General features: G+C 40.5%; 1 protein-coding gene across 2 annotated transcripts; it reads right to left on the bottom strand.

Moving 5' to 3' along the window:
• Positions 1-2728: 2728 nt before the first annotated feature.
• Ifi44l (interferon induced protein 44 like) lies at positions 2729-12911 on the bottom strand. 2 transcript variants are annotated; one of them, XM_040751603.1, is made up of 9 exons: positions 12769-12911; positions 10446-10927; positions 9828-9876; positions 8950-9145; positions 8051-8203; positions 6369-6531; positions 4734-4834; positions 3897-4073; positions 2729-3579 (listed from the first exon to the last, which is right to left on the bottom strand). In XM_040751603.1, the coding sequence occupies exons 2-8, from the start codon at positions 10915-10917 to the stop codon at positions 3900-3902; spliced, it is 1308 nt and encodes a 435-aa protein (XP_040607537.1). In that variant the 5' UTR covers positions 10918-10927; positions 12769-12911; the 3' UTR covers positions 2729-3579; positions 3897-3899. The 2 variants fall into 2 exon arrangements, with proteins under 2 accessions (XP_040607537.1, XP_040607538.1); XM_040751604.1 differs by lacking the exon at positions 12769-12911 and having other exon boundaries at positions 10738-10925.
• Between the last annotated feature and the right edge of the window lie 1294 nt (positions 12912-14205).

The following is a 14205-nucleotide window of genomic DNA, read 5'->3' as shown; positions in this document are numbered from 1 at the left end:
CAACAACAGCAGAAAACATTATGTTATAATACGAGAATTTTGGCAATTGGAAAGTGCCAGATGCAATCTCTGAACACCTGTGGTCAGGGTCTACTGACCCCTGACCTAAAGGGACACATGATTGTATTATTAGTTCAGTGTCAGAAATCTCCAACAGACTGATGCATCTGAACACTTGGCACCAGGTGACAGTACTATTCTGGGAGCTTGCTAAACCTTTAGCATTTGGGGCCTACCTAAAGAAAGTTTCTCACTGGGTCTGGGGCACACAGAAGTGACCATTTGTGGTCCATATCAACCCTGATACCTACCTGATCTTTTTGCTTTCTAATCCACCAAAACATGAGGAGTTCCAGCCACAGTCTCCCACAGAGCTCTGGTATACTTTCTCCACCAAGATGAACTATACCCTCTAAAACTGTAAGTCAAAAATCCTTCCTCTCTTACATGCTACTATCAGGTATCTGGTCACAGCAATGAGGAAACTAACTAATTCATTAACTGCATTTTTGACGACCCCTTCTAAAACTCAAGTTTACACACAGGAATTCAACCTGAGAATAATAATTATCTGTGTGTCCAATAATATGCCCAGAAAACCTGGGTTTCAAAAAAATGTCAGTCAAGCTGAAGCAAATGAGATTTCTCATCTCACTAAAAGAATAGTGCTATGAGGAGAAATAGAAGATATTTGAGTTTATTGGAGGTTTCCTTGTTTCCAGTGAACAATAACCCAGGGGGCTGGAGTCTTGGACACTCATATGAGTAACACTATGCAAACTGAATAAGTTATTTCTAGAACTCTGTGCATGTGTGTGTGTGTGTCTGCATACAACAGCAATTAATGAAACATAAGGCCATACATTTGAAAAAGAGCAAGAAGGGGTAAATGGGAGGGCTTAGAGTGAGAGTTGTATTCCCTATTAGTCAAGTTGGCACACACCTCAAATCCTAACCTTCAGAAGGATAATGAGTTCAAGGACAGTCTGGGATAAAAAGAAAGAAAACTAAAGAAGAAACTGACATCATATTTTCCCCTTGAATCTGGGAAAACAAAATTGTCCCATATGAGTTTAGATTATTGATAAATCCCATCTTGTTGTGGACTATGTAAAGATGTGTTACATTTTTTTTCATGCTGAAGTTGTTTAACAATGTAAAGATGTGTTGCATCTGTTTCACCTTGCCTGCTTTAGGCACCTGATTGGTCTAATAAAGAGTTGAAGGGCCAATGGATAGGCAGAGAGAGGATAGGCAGGGCTGGCAGGTAGAGAGAATAAGGAGGAGAAATCCAGGCTTAAGAAGAACAAAAAGAAGGTGAGAAGGAGAAGAGAAATGAGGATAAAGGGGGGGACACACCCAGGAACAGAGGCCAAGCAGCTGACAGACAGACAGATACTGAGAGAGCAGGAACATAAAATGTGCAGAAAGAAAGGTAAGAAGCCCCGAGGCAAAGCATAGATGAAAAGAAACAGATTAAAATAAGAGCTAAAATAAGGCTGAGCATTCATAGCTAATAAGAAGTCTCCGCGTCATAATTTGGGAGCCTGGTGCACCACCTGGGTTTGAACTTCCCAACTTATATCTGTACTGATTCCCTTAGTGTGAAGCACTCACCCCATATGTCAGTAATCTATTGAATCTGCACACAGAGCGAGATGAATTTCAAACTATTAGCCTCATCTAACTTTCAAGAAAGGAGTATGTCTTCCAGTTGCACAATCTATAGATCACAGACAGGATATTACTAAGATCTTTGATCAGCAGAGATCTCAGCTTCAGACTGAGATGATCCTAAATGATCAAGGCTTATCCACTCATCTCTGGAACATGTGGACCCAGCATGGTACCCAAAACAAGCATTTTACTCCCATAGGGTATGCATATTCCTGTGGACAGTCCCTCCTCCATGTCTAACTCCCTCGGCCATTACTCACAGTCGCCTTCTTTCTACGTTCTAGATCTCCTTTATAAGGCTACTGTATGCTAACTCTTTATACAAATTGAAAGCGTATCATCTTCTGCCCAGACAGTCACTTCATAGCAGAGATAGCAAGGCTATAGCCATATAGTCAGAAAGGACAATGGTGAATCCCCAGTCTATTTCATGCCTCATTTTTCTCTATACTGTACAGATAAAGGCCCGCCTGTATCTGCATGTCCTACATCCAGTCACAGCTGGTTACTATGCAAACTTTGTTCTCCGTATCTTCTCTGTCTCTCCTCATCAGTTTCTATTCCATCGATGGCTATTCAGATTCTAGATATTTCTTAAAACTATCCTCAAGAGTATTCATAAAAGTGTAGCTTCCCTTGAAACACTACTCTAGAGAAACCTGCTTCCTCATACCTACCCTGAAGGAACTCTTGTCCTCTTAGTATCGAGAAATAGCCAGAAGAAAAGAATAGCCTGGCTGATGATAAGATAGACTGTCAGAATGCAGGAATCTGTTGAACCGGAACGTATTTTTATAAAGAAAATATGCACACTGCTTGTGGAAAGGACCCTTTCAGTTCCCAGCACACACATCAGATGGCTCGTGACCCCCTTGTGCAGTTCCAAGGGCATCTGACACCTGTCCTCCATGTTCACCTGCTCTCATGTGCGTCTGTGTACACACAGACGTGCACATATGCACATAGTTAAAAAGAATGAAAGAAGTATGCCCCCAAATCAAAAAATGCTGAAATGAAAAATCTGAAGAATTACTAAAACTTACAGAATGAGTTGAAAGGAAAATTATAATTTTTATTTTCCTTGAACAATAGTCCTAATTTTGACAGCTGCCTGGAGGACTTCGTAACCATTCGAAGGATTTACATGACAACATTCCAAGCTGACTAGCATGATCTCATCTCTCAATAGTTCCCCTTTGGAGACACAGCCATGATGCTTTGGAATTCAGTCAATTAAAATCAAGCATAGGAATATTACTGGAAGAAACTTCATTTCATGAAATTAAAACATTGGTGTAATTATCAAAGCTGTCAGCAAACATAGGCTCTTTTTAATCAATTTACACTTGTTTAGAGGCATTCGTGTTTTGAAACAGAGATAAGCAAGACCCCCCTCTGTCCTTATTTTCGCATCCTCTTTCCAGCATCTTACTCTTCATGTCTTTTCATCCATAGCGAGTAAATGTCTAAGTAATGGTCATCAGTCCAGAGAAAATGGTACTGAAGAGTCATTGTGAGTTTTCCTGCCGTCTACCAGACCTTGTGTTGAGCTCTGTGACTACAAAGGCAAATCCAAAGCCTACTTTCTCAAAGAACTTACACTCTCTCTAGAACAGCAGATATTATGTAATTTTGTGATCATTGTGTGATTGACTAGGACACGTAGAACTGCAGAATGTGCTAGAGAAGTAAAGACAACGGCATCAAGATGACAAACTGTAGCGAGTGCAGGCATGCAGATGATAAACTGTAGCGAGCGCAGGCATCCGGATGATAAACTGTAGCGAGCGCAGGTATCCGGAAGCATGTCTGTGTTGGGAGCATCTCCTTCTTCGCTGCTTTTCAGAATTCGTCATCATTTCTTGAGGCATGACTAGCTGTTGAAGGAGCCATTAGCTGATCCTGTCCAAAAAAAAAAAAAAAAAAAAAAAAAACAGAACAGAACAGAACAGTACCATTAACAAAGCAGAGTCTCAAAGAGGCTATCAATAGCAGACAAACTCTCTTTAGGGCAATTCAGGTTTGGGCTACAAAGGGTAGCTAATGTCCCAGAAGACTGTGCCATTCCTCACATGCCTCCAAAACAAGACAAACAAAGGCGGGAATGAACACACATTACAGTACAGGTCAGGGCTGGGAAAGGGGGTCCCAACCACCCCATTGAAGGACGGCTGGTGGTTTTCTGAGAGACACAATGCTTTAGCGAGGAGCCAGGTTACCAGTTAGTTCTCAAAAGGAAGGTCCTCTAAGGAGTCATCTGCAGCCCGCAACATCTGCCCAAGTGCAGCGAAGATCAGAGCATCCTTTATGGGGTCCATCGATCGCTCTTGAGAGTAATTACTGACCATCAGGATATTAGCTATAGGAATATTGAGCATGTTTTGGACTTTCTTTATCTGTGGAGAATATATTAAAATGCATTTTATGTAAAAATGCATATGTGAAACACATATCTGTATGTATATATGAAGTAGATCATGCTAGAAATTTGACTTAATATTAAATACAATTAAGGACAGAAACTGAAAAGGTAATGGCCTGCCAAATCCTCTTTAGAAAACAATTGTATTTACGTAAATTATGGATAATTATAGTTGTAAAATGAAATATGAACTGCAACAAACCGAGTAATCAATCCACTTATTTGTATAAGTGAGGACTGAACTCAAGGCCCCACATTTTCTCGGTAGGTACTCTCGCATTGAGCTATATCTACAGCCCCTTTTTACTTTTTAGTTTGAGACAAGGTCTTGAATTCACTCTGCAGCCCAAACAGGCCTTAAACTAGAAATCTTCTAATGTCCTGAGTGTCTGTCATTACAGGCCTGCAGAAACGAACCCACCTTGATCATAATTCTCAATTCACCTATGAATAGACACACACATGCACGTGCATATATACACACAGCAGAGACAGGGTGGGGGGAAGAGAGAGAGAGAGAGAGAGAGAGAGAGAGAGAGAGAGAGAGAGAGAGAGAGAGAGAGAGAGAGGAGCAAGTGAGCATGAGGCTGTGATTCTGTCCCTATATCGCCTGATTCTAAACATCACCCTTTACCTGGCTTTGAGAAGTCACGCTTTCTGACATGTTTACAAAACCGTCATCAAGAACTTCATCACAGTTATCCACGTTAGTAAGCAAGGCTACTTGTCCCACACCTGCATCAAGTAGACATCGTTATTATAGGAACATGTCAAGATAGTTTTTAAATGCATGTATGTATGTATGTATGTAGTATGTATGTATGTATGTATGAACACGGCTTCCTGTAAGACGACTTAGAGAGTTGGATGTGAAATGTCCCTAGTAAATCTGAGCCTGATTTTCTTCCAAAGGTTATTTCCTTCCAAAAGACATACCTAAATTCATACTAAGTCTAAAAACTTGGTATGGTTTTAAAGTGGGAAACGTGGCTACTGCACCATTGAACCAAAGAGAAAACCCAGAAAGGAGACAAAGTGAGGAAGAGTGTATGTCAGCCAGCTACACTGACCTCACAGTTCAGCTGACATATTTCTGCCTTCTCCTCAAGCATGCAGATCTGCTATCTTAAAGATTCACACTCTACCCTCTTCCTCCCCCCTCTCTCTTGGAGATTATAATTTTATTGCAACATTCTCCACTCCCTTTCCTCACTGGAAACCTTTCCATGCACCCCTGCCTGCTCTCCTTCAAATTCATAGCTTCATTTTTATTTCTTACTGCTACTGCATGCATATATGTATATGCATATATGTTCCTAAATATCAACTGTTCAGTCCATATATTTCTAACTGTATGTGTGTTTTCAGCTGTGACCCTTTGGGAATGGACTACAAATTGGTGTTATATCCCTGAAAAGGGCTCTTCTTAGAGTCAGTTTCATTAAACATCACTTCATACCGTGGTGGTGAAATGCCATACATCCTTAAAAACTAACCTCAAATGTTATCACATCTCTAACTCAGTCATATCCCAAACCCACCAGTGTTTTAGAGACATTTCCATATACAGTTGCATTAAGTGTATACAATGTCCATTAGATATGGAAAAAAAGTAACTAGGCAGTATATGGTGAAAGACCTAGTAGTCATGCCGTAAGAGTTCCTGGAGGAGAGAGAGATGGCAGAACCAAAATTAATGACAGTGAAAAACAAAACAGAAAATATAGATACTGTCATGGAGAAACTATTTGCAAACCATGTGTCTGGCAGTGACTCAGATTTAAGGATATGGTTATTTTAATGAAAATGACCCAGGTAGGCCCGTAGATTTGAATGCTCAAAGTCCCTAAGGAGTGCCACTGTTTGGAAGGATTAAGAGGTGTGGTCTTCTTGAAGGACAGATGTCTCTAGGTTTCAAGAGTCCAAGCCCAGCCCAGAATCTCTCTCTTCCTGCTTTATTCATCAACCAATAAGACAAACATAAATACAGAAGAATATTCCTCGTCAAGTTCCTGTGAGAAGGTGAGTCCCTCTAAAACCCACTAGAGGTTTATACAGCAGAAGACTACAGACAGCCTAGTCCTTCTGTTCTGGAAGCTAGCAGATAAGACACCTCTAAGTCAAGTCTTTCAGTGGTCCTTTCTGCACTTGCCATGAACATGGAGCTATGACACTTATCAAAGGGGACAAAACCTGAGACTCCCCACTACTCCCTTTGTAGCTTTCTATGAAAATGTAGTTATTTCAAGGTTTATACAATGAGACTTACCACAGTCTACTACGTCTCTGCGAATTCTTTTGAGTTTTGCCACCATTTTATCGGAAAGTGAGTTAACAGATTTGATGTTTAAGACGTAAGCCACGCAGTGGATCCTGTCCTTCATTGGTGGAGACATGACGTGCCTAGGCACAATTGGCTTACATGGGTCGAACTGGATAGAAACACATGTTGAGATTCACTTTTCAGAGACTTTGCGTCGTTTCCACAGCAGAAACCACAACCACTCACTCACTCCTCTGTCCCCAGCATCTTCCCCTGGTTTCTTATTTGTGACTTCCCTCCTGCCTGCTTCTCATTGCCAAGATCTCACTATAGTGTTCTTAAGGACAAATGGCTTTTATGTTTTGATAGCAACGATGACTAACCACAGTAATCATTGAAGGGAAATGCAAAGAATCTTTTAAAAAACGACTTAAGTATCCAATCTCCAGAAGCAAATATCACTAAGATTTGCTATGCATCATTTAAGATCCTCTCTGAGAATTTTGCAAACTTAAAGGGTCTAAAGCCAGGCAGAGAAAAGAGAATGAGATGACATTTAAACTTAAAGGCTATGATTTCTTAATTTTTTTCAAGATAAAGAAAGATGAAGTGAAACCAAAGAAATGTCAACTTCCAAGTTAGCTTCTCCTTACCACAAACATGACAATGATCTTTCTGTTATTGAGAAACTAGATTCCAAAACATAGTAAACATTTATGTGTGTGCACTCCTCTCCCCCCTCCCCGCTCTGTGTGTGTGTGTGTGTGTGTGTGTGTGTGTGTTCAATGTTGAACTGAATTGCTTGTTCTCTGCTATGAAACTGAGGGTCTTAGTGATTAGACTTTTCTGTCTTTCTGCTCTCTTCCTCCCTGTAATTGTGTAATTCCTTTCCCTAACTAGACTGTAAGTCTCTTGAAAATAATACCCGAACTCTTGATTAACTGTGGATTTTTTTCAGTTGTACTCTTTATGTCTAGAACAAATTATATTTTTAATAAATAAATTTCAAATGAAAAGTTAGCAGATTGTCAATCCTTTCAATCAAGCTCAACTGAAAGGGGAAAAGGTAAATGTTTAGAAACTGAAACCGATGCCATTATATTAGACACCTAAAAGAGAGGTGACAAGTGGTTAACTCTTTGAGCACTTAGAAAAGGTCACTCACCTTATATTCTCAGATGCTCTAGGGGGCAAGCAGCATTAATTATCACACTTCCTATAATTAAAATCCAAGGCTTAAAAAGAACACTGTGTAACTTCCTTTATGGGTGCACATCTAATAAAGATCCAAGCATGTAATAGCGCTGCCTCGCTCTTGTGGAATACATCAACAGACAGTAGATAATTATTCTAATATCTAGTCTGTATAATTAAACATTCACAAATTAAACTAGCACTGGTTTAGCTACTTAAATGATTTCATCACTCATTATTGAAAGAATCATGTAAACAAAACAGTACTACGGAATATCTCCTGGAATTCGGGTAAGTCAAGTCCTGCCATTTTGTGTTAGTTCTCAATGGCACAGACTGTAAGGACCATCTCTTTAGCTTTCTCTCATAAATACAGATTCACTGAAAGTAAAGTAGTGCTAATGTTGGAATCATATAAGGGCATTTCACATAGTCTTGTAGGGTAGAGATGCAATGAAACAGTTTTAAGTGTCTTGGGGTGGAAGAAATCTTACCTGATACCTGTCTGGGACATGGCCTTTTAAGATATGAGGTATGTCATCCATGCATAATCCTGCTTCTTCCCTCTCATCCAGACCCATTGAGTCACACAACATAAACGGAAGTGTCTTCCCACCTTCTCCATCTTTAACAGAATATATTCTGTACTGTAAAAAAGGGTTGAGTTAGACTATATTAGTTAGCATTCAAGCTGAAAAGAGAAATAAGTTAATATTTTAAAATAGTAGCCTGGAACTGGCCGGACCCCCCACATCAGCCTCCCAAGGGCTGAGATTATAGGCATGTACCACCACGTCAAGCCTGAAAAAAAATCCATTTCTTCAGTATTCAAAGCTGCTTTGTCTTCACTGTTCTTCTACATGTGGTACAGGAGATGGTCTAATACTGCACTCTACTAGGAAGTACAGAACCCACCTGTGATATCACAACAATTTGGACCTTGAAGTCTTTTAATTAATGCTTAATAAATTCTCATTGTAGCATCTTGCCTTGACTTCTCACAATAGGCTGACATGGTGAAATAAATCCACATAAGAAACAAGATGCAATTCATTTAAGTATTAGAAACATTTTGAGTTATTGAATATAGAACCACTGATAAACTGATGTTATAGTCTCATAATATATTATAGTCTTATAATGTATTTTCAACAAGCGCCATAAGATACTTTATATTTCTAATTCTCGGATCTGTAAAATCAAAATGCTTCTCTGGATAATATTATCGAATAGAGACAATTCTGATACAATGTTTACTTCTATTTTACTTAGTTATTTGGTGTTTAACTGTAGATTAGGAAGAAGGTTATGTCTGAGAAAAAAATTACAAAGAAATGAACAAATTCATTCACTGTGACCTATAAATCTCAATCTTCCACCTGAGAGAACTCACCTGTTTGGTAATGCTGGTTTCATCAGTTCCCACGACTGCCTGGCGAGTGAAGTGGCCTTGGAAAGCAGACTTCACTGAGTTGAAAAAGCTGGACTTCCCAGAACCCACGGGGCCCACCAGCAGAATACGGACTTCAGAAACCAAGTTTCCACTGGGCCTGTAGGCTCGGAGAGCAGATAGGAACCTTCTTCGGTGCCTATAAAGAATGCAGTGATTAAATACAGCAGCAACAGATCTTTCTCACAGTAATTTAATTAGGCTAGAGCTTCTGTTTCTTGGCATTTGGACGTGGGTTTAGCTACACACTTATTTCAATAGTAGCTCTATCATATATTACATATAACACCCTAAACATAAACATCCTGGGTTAAATATTTTGCACTTAGATAAACCACACATATGTTAGAGTGAAAGGTTCTTTTTGTCTTGTTAGTTGTTGCTTGTTTTTTTGTTTTTTGAGACAGGGTTTCTCTGTGTAGCCACATCTGTCCAAGACCAGGTTGGCTTCGAACTCACAGAGATCTGCCTCCCTTTGCTTCTGAACTGCTGTGATTAAAGGCATGCACCACCACTACCTAGCATGAAATCTTAACCTGTAACAAGCCACAGTTACCCTTATAACACAAATCTCTGAGAGATATAACACTGAAAGTACATGATTATTGGCAATAAAATATTAAGGGGAAATAAAAATATATTCATATCTATAAATTGGAAAAGAGAGATTTTGTTTTGATACTGGAATAGTATCTGTCAATAACTTTTTATCATTCCAAGTAATAAGATTTTTTAATATTTGTTATTGGTTCATTGTCAGCCCTATTACCATAACTGATCTAAATAAAATGAATAACAAGCCAGTCAAGAAGCTAACTTACTGTTTGACGTCCACCATCTTCTTTATGATGCTTGGATCATTCTTAACACCTACAGAAAATAAGCACAGTGCAGTAAGCTCCTTGACTTGTTTGGTCCTCTGTGGTCAAGTCTCTCTCCTAAACAGGGATGGTCTGTTTGTATAACCCTGGCCTTCCCAACTATGAGTTTAAGGTGGCAGCATCCTGATAGGAAGAAGAGAAAAACCGCGTTCCTTGGCAAGTCAAAGTTTCTCTCTGCTGTCACCCATCCCTCCTCTCTCCCAGTTCTACATCTCCATATCTGTCTTTTAAGGGAATAAAATTATGACTATGACCTGGGAACATAGATGTACGTCATGTTCCATGTTCCATCGATTTTATTGTTTTACAGAACAAAGATAGTCATAAATCAAGGCGAGTGTAAAATGTGTTGGTGGGTGCATCAGAGAGGCAGAGGAGAGGGAGGTCATCTTTATCTTTATGCATATCCCTCTTTGCTCACAGCAGTCTACAGTCCTTAGTCCTGCATACTAAATCAATGTTTATTCATAATTTTCCTTGTCCGTGAACACCAATGATGATACATGAACTGCAAAGACTATAACCAAATGCAGAGGCACATTATCCTTTCATACATACCATCAACTCGAAAAATTTCGCATTCCAAATATTCAGAGTAAGACTTAAGATTAAGTTCTAGTTTTTTTAAGACTTCCATGTTTAGATGAACTTTCTGTTTGTTTGGATGAACAGTGATCGACAAACCATCAGGTGAGAAAAACTTGAGCTGTGAAACATTGATTTCTACCTGTGCATTCGAAAATAGAGCTGATATTCCAGTGCTGTTATTCTCTTTAAATGCAAACAGAACACAAGTACTTGGCTTTCCAGAATGTAAAATGGGAAAGTGTTCCAGCATAAAAATACCCACAATGTCTTGCTCCAAATGAACTACTGTCATTGTGGAACCCTGATGACAGCATTTCTTGGCCATATCAAAAGTGCATGATCCATGAACTCCAGACTTATAAAGAAGAGTCAACGTTGTATTCCCAAGTAGTTTTCCCAGAACCCTTTCCTGTATCCATGCCAATCTGGTTGTCACTTCCATATTCCTGCAACTAATAGAAAAACAAGTGAAAGTTGAGTGACTACCATAATATAGCAGTTTAAGTTACAAGTTTCTGTTTAGTTCCAGTAAGTTCTATTGTCCTCTGATGTTGTTGAAACACATTAATATTTTGAAGCCAAAAAAGATACAATGTACAGATACAGAAATAGCAACTCTATATGAAAAGTAGATACTTTAGAAATGATAAGTAGCATTAAAATTTAACACTGGGCTGAGAATAATGGCACATTCCTTTAATTCCTGCACTCAGGAGACAGAGGTAAATACATTTCTGTGAGTATAAGGCAGGCCTGGTCTATATACACAGTGAATTCCAGTCCAGCCAGAATTGCATAGGAGACACACATACCAGTCACCCAAAATGCTAAAATGTGAAGTAAAGTACAGCTCCAGATAGACTAACAGAACTAAAAAAAGAATCTTTATTTGGGGCTACAACAAAAAGAACACTCTGCCAGCTTTATCCAGAGATGGTGGGTTGGCATTCTGAAGAGTACTAGAGGAGAAATTAACAGATTGGAAGGTATGCGGAATGTGTTTTATCTCCCAATAGCTTCAGTAGTGTTACATTCAGATAAGCAGGTTTCTGGTGTGGATCATTGAATGGTAACTTAATTGCTGCATATCATCTGAAATAAGGTGAAATCAGACACTACAGATACAAGCTATAAAGGAAAGATAGGATGACTTTGAAAATGAGTGACTGCCTTATAACAAGACACAATAAAGAAAAAAACCAGTGGATGAATTATAATGCGTGTTCTACAGAGCTACCCTGCAGAGGACTAAGGAAACAACGAACCACACAGAAGAAAAACAACCCAAGAACGTGAAGAGCAAAAAAATCAAAGATGTGGTGACCCAAAAGAGTGACAAGCACAAAAAAAATGAGATAAACATGTTGTAATACGACTCCTGCTGAATACATCTCACATCAGAATAAATATCCAGTGCAACAGTTGCAGATACAGATACAGAGACTTGAAAGTCCTGGTGTTGGAGGCTGGAGAGATGGCTAAACAACTCAATGAACTCGCTACTTTTCTAGAGGACCTGGGTTCAGTTCCCACCACTTCCCCAACCACCTGAAACTCCCATTTGAAGGGGTCCGAGACTGTCTTCTGGCTTCTGCAGGCACTGCCTGCGTGGATACACATACGAACAATCAGACATAAACACACACCCATAAGACAAATGTTCTAAATCAAATTGTTGACATTGTCCTGATGGCCACATTGGGTTCAGCAGAAAGTGTATATTCAGGCCCGCACGGTTTACAAAGACACGAGTAGAGCAGGTACACACAGCTGGCATGCCTCCACAATGAAGATCTACAGAAGCTGGTGTCAGCAGACTAGCTCTGTTCTAATAAACATGGGTAAAGGTCAAATAATTTTCTTCCAACTTAGAAAGCAAACTAAGCACGAGAGATTAAGCCTGGTGCCACCTCCATAAAATGTTAGCACAAAGCAACACCAAAGATTCCATTCATACATTATGCCCGCAGTAGATGGACAAACATAAGCATGGTAATGATGTCTGGGTTATGCTTCCCTCTGTCAAAGGGGTAAAGAAGGGAACAGAGGACAGAGTCATAGATCGCTTCTACTTTTCTTCCAAAGCATTCTCGTTGAGTGAAGCAAATCATGGCTGAGATGTGGTTAGAACTATCTGGAGACTTTCTCTTTTTGAGTTCACGCTCCCTGAACACAGCAACGTGTGAAACTTTCGTTAAAGTAAACACCTAAATGAATGAGAACAGCGTGGGCCACCCTGCCAGCTTCACCCTGAAGAGCAAAGAGAACCAAGCGGTGGCCAGGAAGTGCTTACCCACAGCTGAGCCTGGAGCAGACTGAAACAGAGGGCAAGAGAAGTAGACTTCTTTTTCTGAGCTGTGGAGCAGACAGAAGACAGAAACTTCGTTGGCTGACTTAGTTTCCAGAATCACAAGCAGAGAAACAAAACTGAAACTCAAGACAGGAAGTGCTTGGTTGGCTGCACCCAATTGCCTTAGCTCTCGTTTTCCTCAGTAGGAAGAAAGAAGATGAGAAAGAGAAAACCAGACTCCCCCCCCCCAAAACGTATCCTTGAGTCTGACTACATGCAGACATGCATGAAATGGTGGTGACTCATGAAAACTCACAGTAAAAAAAAATTCCTTCCTGTAAGATTGCCTGTGCCTACGGCCCTACGCCCTAATACTTTCACAAGTCTTCCTAGAACAGCCCCGTGCCTGTTAATAGCTCTGCTGGGTGGGACAGCTGGTGCTGTTCAAGACCTAGACCCCTTTATTGGACCAAGTACGTGACGGTTCTGCTTTCCCTGACTCCACGCAGCACCACAGAGCTCATTGTCCTATTTACATGCGCATTCGCACACCAGCTCTAGACCTGGGAGAGAAGTTGAGCTGGATAAAAGTAACGGTGTTGAGAAGGACGCGGAATGCTCAGGGAAACAGACACATACGCGGGCAGGTACCCACATTAAACTAGCCAGGACGCTGACGAGCAACGGACTTACACAAGTAAGAACTTAGTTATGAACGTGAGCACACGGACATAGACGAGCAGTATCAGAGAAAGCAGGTCCGTGAGCCTAGCAAACACAACAGATGGCCATGGTGCAGCCGCTCCGTGTGCGTTGTGTAAGAGAGGGGCTGTCCAGCAACAACGCTGGGACTGGGAGGTAACCTGAACGGCCTAGGCCACTTCTCAAAGTGCATCACGGGACTGACAACCTGCAAACCCCTGAGCTCAGCATGACCTGTCTGCATGGTTAGACCCACATGAAATAAATGACCGTTCATCTGGCCCAAGCGCACCTGAGCCAGCTCTGAGTTTTGCGCCAATTCTGCTCCGGCAGCTCGTTGTGCTGCCCCTTCTTCAGCGTTATTCCTTACATACGTATGTCATCCGAGCACCTGCCAGGACTCTTGACGTCTCCATTGACTCTCTAGAAAGGCTTTTGAGACCTTCTCTCGTTGGGCCTTCCTTGGCCATCCTGTACTCTGTATGTGATTGTTGTGTGTACAACACAGTGCGGGATCTGCTAGCAATTAACGATGGACTCTAACAGAAGAATGTGTAGCCGTCAAAACCAATCAGGAGTGCTCAGTGAATTCTGAAGTGTGTGCAACTGTTTAGTTTATTGCCTTTCAAACAAATCCAAACATGCAGTAAGACACAGAAAGTGTCGTCAGTCATGACGAAAAGATTCATGGGAGAGAGTGAGAGCATCTGAAGTAGAATCCCCATCTCAGAGTCCAGA

Source organism: Mesocricetus auratus, unplaced genomic scaffold, assembly GCF_017639785.1.
Source record: "Mesocricetus auratus isolate SY011 unplaced genomic scaffold, BCM_Maur_2.0 Super-Scaffold_100009, whole genome shotgun sequence".
NCBI lineage: Eukaryota > Metazoa > Chordata > Mammalia > Rodentia > Cricetidae > Mesocricetus > Mesocricetus auratus.
The sequence above is the reverse complement of the archived record's forward strand: the minus strand, read 5'-3'. Positions and strand labels throughout refer to the sequence as shown.

Bases quoted from the DNA above. Each gene is read 5' to 3' on its own strand.
- Ifi44l (XM_040751603.1), bottom strand. From the start codon at position 10,917: ATGGAAGTGACAACCAGATTGGCATGGATACAGGAAAGGGTTCTGGGA. The intron at 9,877-10,445 runs GTATGTATGAAA...TATTTTCTGTAG, and splicing joins CGAAATTTTTCGAGTTGATG to GTGTTAAGAATGATCCAAGC. The intron at 6,532-8,050 runs GTAAGATTTCTT...GTTTCTATCCAG, and splicing joins ATGTCCCAGACAGGTATCAG to TTCGACCCATGTAAGCCAAT.